Below are 18,443 nucleotides of genomic sequence, written 5' to 3' on the forward strand. Positions count from 1 at the left end.
ACATAAAAAGCTGACTATCCAAAACAAGGGGAGGGGGAATTATGTAATTTAATAGGGAAAATTGCTCTCATTGGACACCTGCAGTAGTAAATCAATACACATTAAATACAGTCTTGAATCAGAGTCCAAAAGGGCTAAACAAGAGATTCACTTAGGCATAGGGCCATCTACAGATGTAATGAAAAGTTAATTAGATATTATTAGTATTACAAGAACCACACATCATATGTAGCTCCTGTAACACAATTTAAATTAGAATATCTGAACAATCAGTATGACCCTTCTTGGGGTATCCAGGCACCTCACCAACACTTGCCCCTAGGATGAGAAAGTCTTGCCTGTGCCCACTGTGGTTCAGGTCCCTGATTCCACAGGCCACAGGGAACACTAGCACTAACTTCCAAGCCTCTGTGCGTTGTGCTCTCTGTACAGGTCAGTGATAGACACACGAACCTCGAGTCCTCTGAACCTCCCTCTGGAGTGCCGAGCCCTTTCCACTGAACACCCTCAGAACTCTCATATTTGTTATTCCCACAGGAATGGTACATGCCAGCCTGCAAGACTCAACTCCAGATCACCACTCTACTTAACACACAGCACTTACATAGATAGGGAAAACAAGAATAAGTTTATCATCAAAGAACAGAGAGTCAAGTGATAGAGAGTGAGAATACTGGAAACAAATGGTTACCAATAAACCAAATCATGACATATTTTCTAGAGACTAAGCTTAACTAACATGGCATTCCCCTATGCCCTAGCTTACCCCAGGTCATTTCTGCAGTGGTTTCAGTTTGGCTGAGACATCTTCTCATAAGATTAAGCCCACCAGCAGCTCATTCGCACAGAAAGAAGGAATATGTGGAGGTTCATCTGCATCCCAGATATAGTTTCAAAAGTTCATTGTCTTATCCCTAAATAGGATAACTCTTGCTTTTTTGTTTCTTCCTCCAGCCCCTGCAATCTATGGATTCACATTTTGCTCAGACAGTAAATAGGCATTCACTGTGAACCATACAATACTCAATTTGCATGTGACCTGCCTGATTAAGGTAAGTGTCTCTTCTCCCCTGCCTGCCAGGAGTATATGGATCATCTTTTGATGACCTGTCTTAATTACAGACCTAGAGAACATAATTTTCAGCATACATTCATAACTCCTCATATGTTTTCTGTGTATACATCTTACAATGGTTATGACTAAGGCTACAAGTACGTCACAGTCACGGAAGTCATGGATTCCGTAACCTCCGTGACACCGGGGTCCTCCCTAGCCCTTGCAGGCAGAGGGGGACCCCAGAGTTCCCAGTTGCCATGGGCAGCAGGGGACCCCCTAACTCCTAGCCCTATGGTCAGGGGTCCCTCCCAGCTCCAAGACACTGCATGCAGTGGTGCAGGGTGCTGAACCCTCCTCCTTCCCCATTTTGTCAGGGAAGGTTTTAATAAAAGTCAAGGACAGGTCACAGCTTCTGTGAATTTTTGTTTATTGCCTGTGACCTGTCCATGACTTTTACTAAAAATATCCATGACAAAATGGTAGTCATATCTAAGGTATGACCAGTGTGATACAAGCTTCCAGTAAGCATCTTACATGACATTCTTTTGGTGAACCCATGGTATCCTGTCCCCACGTTCCCTCTGGGAGTTGCCATCAATAGGTCCTTGGATCAGAGACAGGTACAAACCCATCCATTTATTTCCACAACAGAGCTTGCTTAGAACCACTTAAGTGTTATCTGATCTTGCTCTAATTATCCACAGGCAGAGGACCGGATGGGCAAACTTCATGGGATGAGATGGGCTAAAGAAGGCAGTGAAGAAGACCCTACTAGAGACTGCCTTAAGGGTATGCAGTCACATAAGGTACCCAAAAGTGCTTAAATTTTACTTGACTATAGTGAATTAAGTTAAGCACTTGGGTAAGTCTTTGCAGGATCAGGGCCTAAATATACAAGGCGGAGGAAGTAAGTATGATCTCCATTTTACAGATAGGGAACTGAAGCACAGAGATTAAGTAAATTGCCTGAAGTCACACAGGTAGCCTGTAGAACAGCCAGGATTTGAGTCCAGATCTCTTTAGTCCCTGCCCAGTATTTCACCACAAGACCATCCTTCCTTTTGCCACTAAACAGATTTAAGATTGGCACTACTACTATACTACATTAAAGACAGAAGAATTCTAGTCCGCACACCTTTCTCACAAATACAGAAAATATAGCAAACACATTGACCAACCCACTTTTCTAGGAGATCAAAGTGCCACTATTCAGCAAAATACAATGTATACATCAAAAGATATGTAGCCATAAATTAGAATAAAAAGATACACAATGCATATCTGGGTACATCCACAACAGTTAAGCCTGAGCTCTGCAGCAACATGTCCACCACCATCTGTATTCCCTTAAATTCACAATCCAATAATCTGATAACTTTGTGGGTGGAGAAGGTAATATATGGGTTTGTCCTCTATAACTTGTTATTTGCTGCACAAGAAATAAATGCATAGTCTTCACTGGTATCTTCCAACATCTTGATAGGAGCATAGGCACCGACTCCAGGGCTGGAGTATTCAGGGGGAAAAATTGGTGGGTGCAAAGCTCCGCTTCCCTCCCCACCCCACCTCGCTGCCTCCTCCTCCCTGAGCACGCCGCATCCCCATCACTTGCTGCCACAAAACAACTGTTTTGTGGAGCGACAAGCTCCAGGAGGGAGGGGAAGGAGTGGGAATGCAGCGCTCAGGGGAGGAGGGGGGAAGAGGCAAGGCTGGGGCAGGAATTTGGGGAAGGGGTTGGAATAGAGGCACGGAGTTGGGGCAAGGACTTTGGGGAAGGGGTTGGAATGGGAGTAGGGAAGCGGCAAGGAAGGGGAAGGGAAGGGGTGGAGTTGGGGTGGGGTCAGGGGCAGAGGGTGGTCGAGCACCCACTGGTGCCAGCAAAAGTCAGCAGCGCCTATGGATGGGAGTACAGTATGGAAGAAGATTATGTTAGTTGTAGTCTAGCATGTGTCAGCCTGAGACACACATTGTCAGGAAAGGAAAATGACCCTCCATTTTCTTAGCAGGGAGATGTATCACAGTATCAAAGTGAAGCAGGTAACCAGGATGAAAGATAGGACTCTTCTATTAAGATTTTAGGAGAAATCTCCCAATCAATCAGTGATGAAAATCCCATGATAAACACACACAGCAAAAGTATACAGGAACAAATGGACAATTATGGGAGACGTTTCTTCCTAACCCCAAGTGGTTGGCTTACAAACTGTAGCACAATGGCTAATATTTTGTTTTTTCATACACAAGGAACAAGGGTATGTTATGAATCAGAATGATTTATTTTTAGTTTATGGGAAATAAACCAAAAATTCTGGATGTAAGGACAGGGTACAAGTAACAAAGAGCTCAGAGAAAGCATAGAAGCAATTAAGAAGCTTCCTGTTTAAAAGGATGAGGTAAAATGTCCAGTAATGGAAGGCTTCCATTGAAAATCTGAAGCATATGTTAAGGGGTCTGAACAGTATTCTTTTACAATTATTGAATACTGTGTGAAGAGCAAATTATATTTTCCTCTAATACTGGCAGGAAACGTGACAATGTTTAAAATCTTGTGTTGTTGCTTGCAAGCAGATGAGACGGTGTACAAGGACTTAAGAAGTGGTTAAAAAGTATGTCACAAAACCAAAAAACTTTCTAGGTGAAAGTTATAACTTTCATTTAAGAAACTGAATGGAAGGGAAAAAACCCTCTGGATTTCCAGCTTGTTTATAATAGCTTTACACTACTCATTTTCATGCTATAAGGAACTATGAATTAAGGAACAAATTCTGAGCACTATTCATACAAGGGAACTGACGTTGGGAGCAGCTCTGTGTAGTTTAAGGTTAGAGGCCCAAACCTCAAAAAAGGAATAGGCGCCTCTCATTGAAATCAATGGGATTTAGGCATCTCTGAGGATCTGATCAGAGTCAGCAAAGAAAAATGCTTACCAGACTGTGAAAACACCTTTGCCAGTGTGCCACGTTGCAGGAAAAAAGAACCAGTCTCCATGTAAAGACAGGTGATCGGGGTCACTTCATCTCAGAGGACATTGGTAAAGAGGTGAATCATTGTTTCCTTTAAGGAAAGACATTGCACCAACTGTAACTATGGAAGTGGTCAGCTACCTGCTTGTCCTCCTTCACCACAGGAACAAGGAGAGCCACATGTAAAGGGTGCCTTCTATGCACAGGCCTGGGAAGGCGATGATGGCGGGAACAATACTAGTCCAGGAATTGCTACTTCTAATCTCTCCATTTTCTCCTCCGTTGAAGGCTGCATATGTACATGAAACTGGGGGAATGATCTGGCCTCATAGGTTTTGATGTAATATTTATTAATACTTAGTGACAAAGAATCTTTGATAACATTGTGACACGACACCTCATCCTTGTCATAGTACTATTATGATGATGTAATTATGCTGCATTTTGTACAATATGGTCATGTGAGGTGTCACTGGAAAAGTCACGATTTGCTGAACATGATTATCTTATTTGTGTGCATGTATCTTTTTTTTAATCTGAAGTTATAAATATTGACTATGTACTTGTATTTCAAATGTAGTTACACCTGGGTGACACCCACTAGGCAAGAGGCTTCCAGTCTAGATAGCTGGCTGTGAAGGGCCATTAGGAAAAACAATAGACCTTAGGAGAAGCTTTTCCCCCACCCGTGAGCCTTCCTGTGGCTGCAGACACCCTGTAAGTAACGGCTGCTATGACTCTGCAAGGGCACGTGACCAGCCCACATGACTCTGGACTCCATTTTGGGGGCCTGTATTTTTCCACAAACTTGTCTGGGAACTGGTTTTGGAACAAAGGGTTCCCACCATATGCTGAAGCTATATAAGGCAGGGAGTGACATCTTCTGTTCTTCACTGCCCCACAACTCAATACCTGAGAGAAGCTCCTAAGGAGAAGGACCTGGAATGGGGGTGGGGATCCAAAGCTGCAAAGCAAGTACAGCTTGTGCTTTGAGAGTCTGCAAGCCTGCTTGTATCGTCAGCCAGGATGAGAGATTGTTAATTCAAATCCTATCCTTCCAGTATGTTAAACTTAGTCTGTGTTTTTGTTTCTTTACTCAGTAATCTGCTTTCATCTGTTCACTATCACCTATAATCACTTAAAATCTCTTTGCAGTTAATAAATTTATTTTATATTTTAAATCTAAACCAGTAAGTTTGGAGTGAAGTGCTTAGGAATCTTAGCTCAAGGGGCAGGGGCTGTTGCATTTCCTTTCCAAATTGAGGGAGGGGGTGAACTCTATGATCTTACGCTGTACAGTTCCCTGTGAAGCGCAAAATGGTATAATTGTGGATTTATACTCCAGAGGGGGGTGCACGCCTGGGGAGCTGAGAAATTGGCTGGTGTCTGTTTGCAATCAGGTAGCCCAGTTGGAGTGAGTGGTGCAACCTGCTGTGGTGTTGGGTGATAACAGGGCTTGGGTGAGGTTATCAACCCAGCTGCCTGTCTCAGAGGGAAGCAGTGGTTCCCACAGCTCCCAGACTGCACCCCAGGGGTAACAACCCATAACATACATATTTATAGATACATTTCCACATAGTGATTGGGATTTGGCCACACTACCCTATCTACCATATAATAAGAGAAATCATGTTGAACAATATATCCCTGTCTTTCATAACTTAAAAATGAAAAACACAGAACATCTAAATTAGCGTAAACAACTTACCTGTTCATTTTTGGTCAGTCTGGTTTTGTTATGAATGTCTGATGTAACCAGGTTGAACCCATGCCTCTCTGACAAGATTCTCAAAAGCAAAACCACAGTTCGACTCCCACACTTTCCAACTCTGTTGTACACCACTTGGCTAGGGAAAGGAAGTACCTAGGTAAAGATTGAAAAGAAATGCAGTGAGCATACTGGTCTTTCCATTTCTAGGCACCTCAGAACCACAGAATACATTTGCTGTGACTCAAGAGATAAAGATTTCCTGAGTATTATACATGTCCATGTCTAGGTCAGGAGTGTTCCATTCCACTAGCAAGCTATAAACACATAGTTAGAGTCTTTAGAGTATTAATGGGAGGCTTGATAACTCAGAAAATGATGACGGGATACAAAGACTCCGCCTATGACTTTCCAGTTTAACACTCTAGTGAAGGCCAGTCATAACACAGACATATCACTGCTTGATGGCTTCTATTTAAATGAATTCATGGGCTTAAGCTTGTTGCTTGTGCACACATCACAAAACACATTATAACAATTAGCGCTGTTGATGACTGTCTCAACAGAGACAACACAGACTGAATGGTTATGGAAAGTATGCTACTTCTGGAGCCGGTCCTTTTGGGTCAGTGCTGACATATTTTGAAAGGGCAATGTGAAGGAAGATGTGATAGATAGAGGCCTTCAGATGCCAGAGCTATCAATCTGGCATCTTTCACCAGCACTAAAATTCATTAATCATTTTTTTAAATTAAGAGAATGAATCTTCCAAAGAGACATTATGCATGAATTATGCCTTGACAGCTAAGTTAAAAATAGAGTTCAGCTGGTTCCAATTCAAAAATGGATTACTTGACCCACCACACAACACTGTTTATAAAATGACATCTCTATACGTTAGAAGATAGGAGTAGATAACTCAAATGAATTTAAGTGTCAGCTAATTAGATGAGTCAACAAACTGCCCTCATCAATCCCCCAATAAACAATCACCAGACTCCTGCTGCTGTTGTACAATTTGAATACACTTTACACTCCATTTTTGACCAACTTGATCCCACAGGAATTACTCAGACAAAATGTTCAACTATATTTTAACACTAGTTTAAAAATGCAGACTTTGATGGAAAGATCATGTGGTAATAAGTGTTTGCTGACTAGTGGCTTTAGGAAATCATATTTTTCAGTTTTGTCAGTTTAGTTTTTAATGTTTTGAATTATTTTTGGCCATATTTTTATATGATATAAAAGGTTTTAAGAATGGATTCAGAACAACCAAAGGAATCATGAAATCCAGATAGGTAAGGAAGAACATTTCAAATCCAAGTCACACGAGGAAAGAATAATTTGGAAATCATAAATGGCAAGAATGAACGAATGATTATTCACTCATTTGTGTCCACACTGATACTGAAGTCCTTACGCTGATCTGAATTGCACCCAAAATCACAGGAAATGTTGCATTGATGTCTAATATCGATATATTTTAAAGTAACATTAAGAAATAAATATTAAGCACTCTGTTTTATAGTCTCAAAGCTATTTATAGTCATTAACTGATTTTGAACAAGGTAGATATTTTTAGAACAGCAAATATGCTTCAGGAAAAAAAATGTAACAAACCTCCTCCCCCACTGTAGCTGCCGGCCTCTGCCTCAGGCTAGTGTCCCCAGCCCTGGAGCGCCTCCAATCCCCTCCTGCAGCCCAGGAGCGACAGGCAGGCAGTGGCACAACTCAAACCGGGGTCAGCCCACAGAGAGACTGGAGCCACGCCAACCAGAAAGCAGGAGGGAGGCTGGGGGCAGAGCACAGGTATGGTCATGCCTGCCCGTTTGTGGAGGCACAGCCTCCCCCAGCTTATGTTACTCATAGCCCATGGTACAGTAATTCCTCACTTAAAGTCGCCCCGCTTAACGTCGTTACGTTGCTGATCAATTAGGAAACAGGCTCATTTAAAGTTGTGCAATACTCCACTCTTACGTTGTTTGGCTGCCTGCTTCCTCCACAGCTGGCAACCTCCCTACGTCCCCCCTACCTCCCCTCCCTCTCGCCCGCCGGCAGATCCCATGGATCAGCGCCTTCCCCTTCATCTCCTGCCCACAGCAATCAGTTGGTTTGCGGTGTTTTGGAGGAAGGGGAGAGGAGTGAGGACTCAGCGTGCAGTCTCCCCCTTCCTCCCCTGCCTCCTGAACACTACAAATCAGTTGATTGCCCCGGGAAGGAGGCAGGGAGGGGGAGCCTGTGCCTAGTCCTCGCTCCTCCCCCCTGCCTCCTAAATGCCGCAAGCCAGTTGATTGCCCCAAGTAGGAGGGAGGCGGGAGGAGCAAGAACTCAGTGAGCCTCCCCCTCCGGCAATCAGCTGGCTTGCGGCGTTTAGAAGGGAGGGGAGGAGCCAGGACGCAGCGTGCAAAGTAAAGGGCGAGGATGTGGAGGGGGGACAGAAGAGACAGGTCAAGGGTGGGGGATTGGGGGAAGGGGTGGAATGGGCAGGCTGAGGGTTGAGCCCCGCACCCCTAGTGCTTGCAGAATAGGGGAAGCTGCCCTGGAACCTAACCCCCCTCATTTACATTAATTTTTATGGGAAAATTGGATTCACTTAACATCATTTCACTTAAAGTTGCATTTTTCAGGACCATAACTACAACGTTAAGTGAGGAGTTACTGTATTAAGTGAAGGAAATAGCTGATGAATTTCTCAACTAATAGCAAGACAAGCAGATAGTTCGCTGTTAGGATACACTTTAGCTCCTTAAAATCATTTTGTATATTACATAAATATCTGCAACAAGCTCTTTCCCAGTATTCATATCTATACTAGTGCAGCTGTTCAAGGAAAGAAAAGAAAACATACTGGATATCATTTAGTTAGCCAACTTCAGGGGCTTTTGTCAACAAAAGAATGAAGACAGAACACACTGGCGGAGAACTAGTTCTGAACTGTAAATTTTTTTAAGTAGCATATATCCTGCCATAATTTAGAATGTCTTTTTCATTCAAATGCCACTAGAGTCTTAATTATTTATTTCAATTATACTTTACCGTGAGCCAAAAATACAACATGGTTTTCTTTCTGTTGTCTGCACTTCCCTCATGCTAATCAGAGGAGAAATCTACATTTTTACAACAGAAAGAAATAGTTTTCATTGCTAGGAGAATCTGGCAAAACTAGGTTCGCATGCGTTCAGTAGTTTTGGTTTTTCCAACCTGATGAAAAAGTTCATTTCTTCTCCTTTAACACCCTTTCATAAAATGCATGCTCATTTTGCCTGTTCTCTTTTAACAAATCTTCCAGTTTCCAACCCTGTTCAGCTGCCCTTTGGCAGTTCTTTAATGGCAGTGAAGGCAAAAATCAATAAAGCCTGGTTAGTTGCCTCTACTATTTCTATTGTGCCTCTCTTATCGGGGATCAAGGTATTACCCGCTCTAACCTGCATCTCACCTACATCTGAGTTCCAAATGTCTCTTTGAACATGGTGCCTCAAAGAGCACTGCAACATACCTTTGTTCTATGAGCTATTACAGATGTCCTACCGCTGCCTGAATTCTGATATTTCTCTTGACTCAGTCCCCTGTCAAGGAACACTCTTGAGAAAAAATGTTATACTATTGGTGTGCATTCTGCAGCACAACTAAACCTGACTGCCCCACTCATCTTATAAGAAAAGGAGGCCTAGCAGAACCGATGAGAAATTCTGTTCTCTCCTACCTGAGGACAGAGAATTTTGATATTACAACCACATAAATTCCAACTTGTCAACAGCCAAATATTTATTAAGGAAAACTAAAATTAAAAAAAAAAAAGGGGTAGGATAGAACACACAAGTCTCAAAGATTTTAATGGCACGTCACCAATGACGACTCGGATATTGTCAAGTCCACTTTATAGAGCTAGACGAAAGGAGAGCTGTTCTGTAACAGAGATAGATCCTAGTATAATTGCACTTAAACTGTACCTATGAGACCTGAAAAGTGCAAAACCTGAGAGGTATTCATCAATGTTATAGGTAGATTATAAGCTCTTTAGGGCAGGGACTGTCTTTATATTCTCTGTTTATACAGCACCTCGCACAATGGGGTCCTGGTCCGTAACTAGGCCTTCTAAGATCTATAGCAGAGGTCTCCAAACTGTGGGGCCTGGAAGAAAGTTTGGGGGGGAGGGGAGGGTCATGGTGGGCTGGGACAGCCCCCATAGGGGATGGGGAGGAAGGGAAAGAGGGCCACCCCAGCCCTGCTCCAGCTCTACTCTGGCCCCGGCCCCATGCCTGACCCCATCCTCACCCTCGGTGTGGTTCCGTCCCTGGTCAAGGGTCCAACTGCTAGCCCCTGGCTGCAGCTCCAGTCCCATGCCTGCCCAAACTCCAGCCTTGGCCCCTGGCTGTGGCTTCATGCCTGGCACCAGACCTACCCCCGGCTGTGGCCCCAGCCTTGGCCACCTTACCCTGTCCACAACCCTCCAACCCCCTGAACCACAGCCCCGCTCCTGGCTCTGTCTCTGGGAGAGGGGCTGGGGGTGCAGACAAAGGAAGGGAGGGCACAACCCTCAAATGTTTGGGGACCACTGCTCTACGGTAATACAAATAATCAACAACAGTGTAAAATAAATTAGGTGCATAGTTTGTGCATGCCTGTGTGGCTTGCACAAATTGTCCTTTCAGATAAAACCAATTCTGGCCGAAATCAAGGTATAGCTCAAACAACTGCTATGTAACTATGCAAGACAGTATCATTTAGCGACCTGATGACTGGGGCAATACATGAAAAGGCAGATTGTACTAATGTCCTCCACAGTGCCAGCTCACACCGCCAGGGGAGTCATAGTTTCATCTGATGCAGGGGATATTGGGTGTGCTGCTAAATCTGTCTTATAGAATTATTTTTACATTATATCACGCTTCTGTAATGGCTTCTGTTGAGAGACTAATGTTCCAATGTAACCTGCTGCAAATGTACATGTTACTGCTTGGAAGGCTGAACTATGCCAGAGTCAAATCAGGTGGGAAGAGTGGTACAACACTCCAATTCAAGTACACATCTAATTTATTAGATTAGCAATTTCAGGCCAATGAGTTGAGCCTTCTGTCTCCTTTAGAAAAAGTACTTTAGGCACTCATTCAAGAAAAAAAACTTGTTTTTATTACAAAGAATAAAAAGGCTACAGTAAAATATTTTAAAATACAGGGCTACATCTTTGATTCTAGCTAAGATGTGCCCAACATAGGAACGAGGCAGAGGGTTGGGAGAAGACTTCCACTTTCCCAATCCTGTGACCAGTTTTGCCTTTGGTGTATCAGGGTTCTGCCAGCTGCAGATTGCTAGAAAAAGCAGTGGTGGACAAAGGTCTGGCCCAGATTATTTGTAGGCATTTGTATGGCACTCATCAATGTAGCATCCAAGCACCTACTTGATCCCAGTCAGACGAGCAGAACGATTCTTCTAATTGAAAGCAACTTTCCAGATTATATTCAGACGAAATTCTGTCTGTCTTTCTTAATCACTTAGCAAATTTGACCAAAAAGTGAAAGGAGAAAACCAAATGCCATTATACATGCTTGTAAACATACTATTTAGGGTAATTCACTGTCAAGAGTGATATGCATAGGACAGCTGTACACTCTTTAAATTCTACCCTCCAAAAATTACACTAGTTTTTGGCACTAAAGCTTAATGTTGTTTAATATCTGGAGGCCTTCATTTTTACTTCCGAACCGTGACATCCTAGCACCATCCAAAGGTAAGTCTTCCCGAAGCACAATGAAATGCAACGCAGCAAACCACTGGCCAGGCGGTCCGGGCAAAGGGCCTTCACGGGGGGGGTACAATCTTGTGAGTGCACTCCTGAGCACATGGCCCCTTCCCCTTTTAAGGACCTGCTCCTCATGGCCTGGGACTAGAGATGATTTGGCCGTGTCTGGTTGGTCACACTCCACCTACAGCGTCCGGGCATTGGGCGTGTGATCGCTGCCTATTTAGAGTGCCAGACACCTTGCCTACCTGGGAGCTCTTCTCATCTTCCAGCTCTTCAAGCAGCCCATTCATCCCACAAACATTCCAGGAGGGGGTGGGTGGGAGAGGGAAAGCTATTTCACAGGTATTCAAAGAGGGAGAGGAGACCAAAAGGGGAGTGAGGGGAGGTGTAACAGACCTTTTGAGCATACAGATCACTGCTGCTCCTACAACAGTCATAACCCAGGTACTCTGCTGAAGTAATACCCATGGAGGAGCTCTGTGGCCTTCAGGTAGTGAGGATTCCTTCTTCATTCATGCATCTGCTCAGGATGCTTCAGCCAGGTACTAAATGTGGGTAATAGTGAAGTCTATTTTCACAGGCTAAGCAGAACTGCACTTTCCAATACGATGGAAAAATAAGGTTTTATATTCTACATGGGTGGTTTACCACGTGCAGAACTTCTCTGTATGTCAGTTCCTCTAGAGTTCCAACTAAATCTCCCAACTTGATTATCTATACTCTTGGATCAATTTTACTGGCATCATTCTTTACACACACACACACACACACACACACACACACACACACACACACCCAAAATTAAAATGCTTTAAGTAACAATCATTCCATATATGTGTAATTATGCAACTGAAGATAAACTCTAGAGTTTTTAAAAGCTCAGTTTATAATAGACTATGTAAATTAAACAAACAAAATAAGACATCTGCAGCACATGGGCAACTTTACAATATGTATTTAATGCCCCAGAGGCACATTATTACTGTTGATTTGTTTATTTATATTACTATCGTATCTAGGAGCACTATTCATGGACCAGGACCCCATTTTGCTACGTGCTGTATAACATAGATGCTGTAAGGGATCTTGATCTTCCAATGCAGCTTACATGCAGACATTTGCATAGTGAGACTTGTCCTCTTAAAGAGGCTCCATATCTTTGTTTTCTGGATTGTCACAGAAAGTCCAAATTCTTCTTCCTTATAAATAGAATAGGATTCTTGACAGGAGCATTTCATTATCACACAGCTTCATACGTGGCAGGGATTGAAACTTAGCTTTCCCACTATCACAATAAAAAACAACTCAAAAGGCAGGAGATGGAGGCAGCACTAGTGGAGGAACAAACCCAAGAAGAATTCTCTGGGTACCTCAATGGAAGCAAGGAAACTAGACCATATTTGGACATTTATATTGTGGTGGTGTTGATTTAGTTGCACTTTACAAGACAGTGACTGTAGTTACAGTACAGACTGACTTGTTACAGGTACCTAGTCCTTGTAGCCAAACACATTAATACCTGAATAATTTTAATACAGTAAGTGCTGGGTCTTGCACAACTGCCAAAACTTACCAGCCGAGGCACAAATTTACTAGCCCTCATAACATAAATGGTAACAAAATCAACAAGTTCAACCTTACAACCACACACCACAAGGCCTAATTCCATATAGTATATGGGCAAACAACCCTCTTTGGTGGCTCCATTTCTTTACTGATGTTCGAGAAGTTGATGATGGGAATTTGCTTCTTTTTTCTGAGAGCTCTGCTAAGCTCAAAAGAAGGGGTGAGGTGGGGGTCACACCGGGCTCTATATTCACGAGGTCACAGAGGAAGAAAGTGAGACACTTGTAATGGCTATGCCAACAATATGTTGACGACTTTCTGTGTCATATCAGATCTTGCCAGTACAATCTCTCTACTTTCTTGGTGTGTGATTGAAACAGGTCATGAATTAAGGTGATTTAGCTAAAGAATTAAGGAGATGGCAAGGGCTGCATCAGCTCTCTCTTCTTCAAGTTGGTTTGCAACCTAGGGGTTTGTTTTGGACCCTCATCTGCATCTGGAATTCCAGAGAGAAGCTGTGGCTCAAAGTGGTATTCTTTTCCAACTTGCACTTAGCAAGGCATTCATATACCTCTGTCATGCTGGAAGGAGTTAAAGGCTTCCATCAGGCATTTCTTTGATCTATAGGCAACCAGAAACCTTGTTAAAGCTGATGGGTGTGGTAGCAACCCCTCATTCAGGCTAAATGGAAGGAGCAATTAAGTTCTTTATGGTGTATGATAGCTGGATATAATGGAAGCCACTGTCCAAGGTACTAGGCTGCACACAAGGCCGAGAAGCTTAGTTACATGGACTGAGTAGTTTTCCTGGGGGCTGAACACAAATGCAGGGTCTGGGAGATTGATTTGTTGCAGCTGTATATGTGTGACAGCAACCAAAAAGTCAAGTGAATGACAACAGACAGTGCGAGAAGCAGTGGTGAGTGTGGCCCTTGGAGGGAGCAGAGACAGAGTTCCTTGTGGCACAGAACTGGCTGGAAAGGCAGGTGTCAAAATTGTGAGCAAGGAACTGCCTCCTGTTTGTTCAGAGTTGGTAAATAAATAAAATTACACCAGAGAAATGAGAGACTCATTTAATCCATTTCTCTTTCCACTGGAAACAAACCTGCAAATCCCCAAATATTGGGAAACGAGACAGGCCAAAAGGGGGCAGTGCTTCTCTCTGAAAGGTGGACTTCAAAGACTGAATATCTCAAAAACCCTTTGATCACAAAGCCCCCTTAAACTAATCTTAAGCAATTTGAAAGCATCAAAACCAAAGAAAGCTTAAGTTACAGATGCAGTTTAGTAGTGAATGTAATTGAAACATATGAAACTCCAAAAGGCTAAAATTAAAACATGGAAGTCTGCTTAAGCACTGTTTCCTTCGCCCTGTCTTGAACCTCATAGATCCAGTGCATCAGGTGCCATCTTGCTCAGTTTCAGGGATAGAAGGTGTAGCTGCAGGTTGTAAAGAGCGACAAAGAGTCCTGTGGCACCTTATAGACGAACGGAAGTATTGGACCGTAAGCTTTTGTGGGTGAATACCCACTTCATATTAGCTCATGGTGACGAAGTGGGTATTCACCCATGAAAGCTTATGCTCCAATACTTCTGTTAGTCTATAAGGTGCCACAGAAATCTTTGTCACTTTTTACAGCTTCAGACTAAGGCCTTGGCTACACTGGCACTTTACAGTGCTGCAACTTTCTCGCTCAGGGGTTTGAAAAAAACACCTCCCTGAGCGCAGCAAGTTACAGCGCTGCAAAGCGCCAGTGTAAACAGTGCCGCAGCACTGAGAGCGCGGCTCCCAGCACTGCAAGCTAATCCCCACGAGGAAGTGGAGTACCTGCAGCGCTGGGAGAGCTCTCTCCCAGCACTGGTGCCGTGACCACACTTGCACTTCAAAGTGCTGCCGCGGGAGCGCTCCCGCAGCAGCGCTTTGGAGTTTCGAGTGTAGCCAAGCCCTAATACGGCTACCCCTCTGATACCTGCAGGTTATAGTGACACTGGAACAAAACACATACTTCTGAAACTAATCAACTCTAAAATAGACTAGACAAGATCTTCTGGCGGGGGTGGCGAATGAAAATATACCTGAAACCAGAATAACAGAGCTAGCTAGCTAACCTGCAGAGCTGCATAGACTGCATGGAACATTGAAAATAAAGCACAAAAACCACCAGACCAGATTCTTCTGTTTCCTTTTCATTAAGCGGCTGGGGCTCAATCGAAAAATAAACTACTTTTTCAAATCAGCGTTTCAGATTTTTGTTACTACTGGCAGCTAAAGCATTTGGCAGGACAAGTAAAAAAAGTAAAATCTTGTAGAGCTCCACTACCCCTAAGTACTGAGATAAATGAAAAAGAGAAATACAGAGGACAAATAATACTAGGATACTAGATGCAGATAAGCTCAAGGTTTCAGAGTTTTAAGCTTACTAAAAATTGTTTAAAAAGCAAACTACACATTTTATAGTTTCTGTAAGGTGCCTGCAACATCTCAAGAAACAAATCCATGCACATACCACCAGAGTTCTGGGAATTCTGCCTCAAAACAAGTGGTCTGACCATATAGCTTAATCCAGAGCCTGTTGAAGTCAATGGAAAGATTCCTATTGACCTCAGATCAGATCCTCATAAAGGATACTATGTGAATTGTTCGTCTGTACCAGGGGCCTCTAAGCGTTACAATAATATTAATAATACATCATAACAAACAATATTAATGAATTAGACAAGGATTTTTACAGATTTTAACAGGCAGTTCTCAATGTCTTGGCTGTACTCTATAATACATTTTACCTTGTTCCTTTGACATCTTATGTATGACTGATAATGAAATATGTGATTACATATTGCAGTTACTAAGCAGGGCCGGCGCTTCCATTCAGGCGGCCTAGGCAATCGCCTAGGGCGCCAGGATTATTGGTGGGCAGCATTTTGCCGGAGGGGGCGGCAGGGGGCTCCGGTGGAGCTGCTGCAATCGTGCCTGCGGACGGTCGGCTGTTCCCGCAGCTCCGGTGGACCTACCGCAGGCACCACTGCGGCAGTTCCACGGGAGCCACGGGATCAGGGCGGTGAAATTGCCGTGCGCCTAGGGCGCTAAAACCCCTAGCGCCGGTCCTGTTACTAAGGCCTTAAAATTAAGACTTATTACTGTCCCCGTTCAGGCCAATCTGGTGACCCTCCAAATGCACCCACTCTAGACTCCTGACTTCTAGACTCTAGACTTCTCAGCTGTCACTTCTCTTGGGCAGAACTCATTTCTCCTTCACTCCTGATTAGGGTTTTTTCCAGGCTGCAAAGTTCACTGCCTACATTGTGATACATTCGGCCACTGTCTGTGCTTTTTGGCTATGAACAGCTGCTTGCTGATGAAGAATACTGCCAACATGTTGTCTGACTGTACTTGAACACGCTTTGCTTTTATGTGTGGAATAAACCATTTGTAAGCTCTGTGGAGGGCTCTGAGTTCCAAAACATTTTGTATGCATTCTGGAGTCCTGTAGAGTCCATGTGTCTTGCGCTGTATGCTCATCCAGAGGGGTTCCCTATCCCACCAGGATGGTGTCCATGATCAGTATTCTCTCAGGTGGCGGGTGAGCGAACAGGACTGCCACCCCCTTTCTGCCACCCTTTTCCTGAAATTATCAGGCAGAGAAGGGGAGCCTGATGTAATAGCCTCGTCTGGGTATAATGATGAGGACCCTGTCTAGTAGCTTTTTTCCCCCACCAGGTTAGTGGGTCCTGTACTCTCTAAGGGATGGATACCCGTCTTTTCATGCTGTCTCCAGGAGCGGCAGCTTATATGGGCTCCAGGTGCTCAAGAACCAGGAATATTCAAGACTGGAGGCTGTGCTCCACCAATATTTGGAGCAGAGTTTCTCCCCTGCCCCCGCCTCAGAGCTTCCCTGCCTGAAAGAAAACAGCCAGTGCCTCTCTCCTTTGTTTGTGCTGCTTTTGCCTAAGGCTATAGAGATCAGTGGCAGACAGCCTCTTGGAGCACCGGGGGAGGGGAAGAGGGAGAGAGGAGGGGGAAGGAGGCACACACATGCTTGGGAGCTCTCCCCCCTGGCACCCCGGGGCAGCAGCAGAGGTGGGGAGGCCACACATGATGGCAACTCCCCGCCCCGCTACCCATAGGGGAGGCAAGTAGGCTCTCTGGACCTGAGAGAGTCCCTAGGAGCACGTGCAGTGACTGTGGTGCAGAGTGAGTGTGCTGCGGGGGGGGGGGGGGGGAAAGAGGGGTTCTTCCCCTGGAGCTTGCTGCTGCCAGTAAGGAGGTGGGAGAGTCCTCTCTAGCCCTAGCCTTGGGGCAGTCTGTCTGCATCCCAAGTTCCTTATCCCCAGCCCTGCCCCACCCAAAGCCTGTGCCCCCAGCACCCCAACCCTGAGCACCCTGCTGCACTGTGAACCCCTCATCCCCAGCCCCATCCCAGAACCCTCACTTGAGGGGAAAAACGTGCAACTTAAATTTGGTGGTCAGTTTGGAATATCATTGTCTTTAGCACAATACTTGATTATTTTACACCATTTAAAGTATACAGGTGTTACAAAGTGGGAATGTTCTTAATGTTTTCTCTGAATACTGTGTGGGTGCCTCAGTTTCCCCTATGCATTTCTCAAGGATCTAGATGGTGGGATAAGGGGGTGTGATTGTTGTGGAGCCCTAGAGTGCCAGTGTGATGCCATCTGCACAGAGAATGGCCGAAACCCTGTCTCCAGGCAACTGATGGCCTGGGCCACTCTCCTGCAAGGTACCAACTGAAGGTGTTGGAGAACAAAGAGATCAGGTGGCCTCCTAATGCCTGGAAAAGAGACAAAGGCCAGAGCAGAGAGTGTCAGTGCCTGTGCGGACTCTGGGAAGCGCATGGTATGGAAGGGGATGCTGGGATGCTTTGGAACTGCTCCATACAAAGCCAGTCAGGACTCTGGGGGAGCCTCCTCTCTCTGAGCATACTGTCTCCAGGGCAAGAAACTTACACCTTCCTGGGTCTGATCTTGGAGCATTCAGCATGCTCTTCCACACTGTGCGCTTTGCACAGCACATGTGCCCAGGCAGGTCCTGGGGCAACCAGAGGTCCCTGCACCCCAACTCTGCAGTCAGACGTGACTCTCAGCCAGCCGGTAAAACAGCAGGTTTATTAGACGACAGGATCACAGTCTAAAACAAAGCTTGTAGGTACAGAAAACAGCACTCCTTAGTCAGGTCCATCTTGGAGGGTGGGGAGCCTAGACCCAAGTTCTGGGCCTCTCCCCATTTCCCCAGCCAGCTCCAAACTGACACTCCCTCCTCTAGCCTTTGTCTCTCTTCTGGAACTCTTCTGATCTCTTTGTCCCCAGCACCTTCAGTTGGCATCTTGCAGGGGAAACTGAGGCATCCACACAGTATTCAGAGAAAACATTAAGAACATTCCCACTT

The 18,443-nt window shown here is 44.6% G+C and overlaps 1 protein-coding gene across 1 annotated transcript in view; it reads right to left on the reverse strand.

The window, feature by feature from the left end:
- UST (uronyl 2-sulfotransferase) overlaps window positions 1-18,443 on the reverse strand; it is a 308,265-nt gene that overhangs the window by 153,780 nt on the left and 136,042 nt on the right. The window contains exon 3 of the mRNA XM_050949786.1: window positions 5,729-5,884. Coding sequence (XP_050805743.1) covers window positions 5,729-5,884 — 156 coding nt within the window. The remainder of the gene's footprint in view (window positions 1-5,728; window positions 5,885-18,443) is intronic.

This window comes from Gopherus flavomarginatus, chromosome 4, assembly GCF_025201925.1.
Source record: "Gopherus flavomarginatus isolate rGopFla2 chromosome 4, rGopFla2.mat.asm, whole genome shotgun sequence".
Taxonomy (NCBI): Eukaryota; Metazoa; Chordata; order Testudines; family Testudinidae; genus Gopherus; species Gopherus flavomarginatus.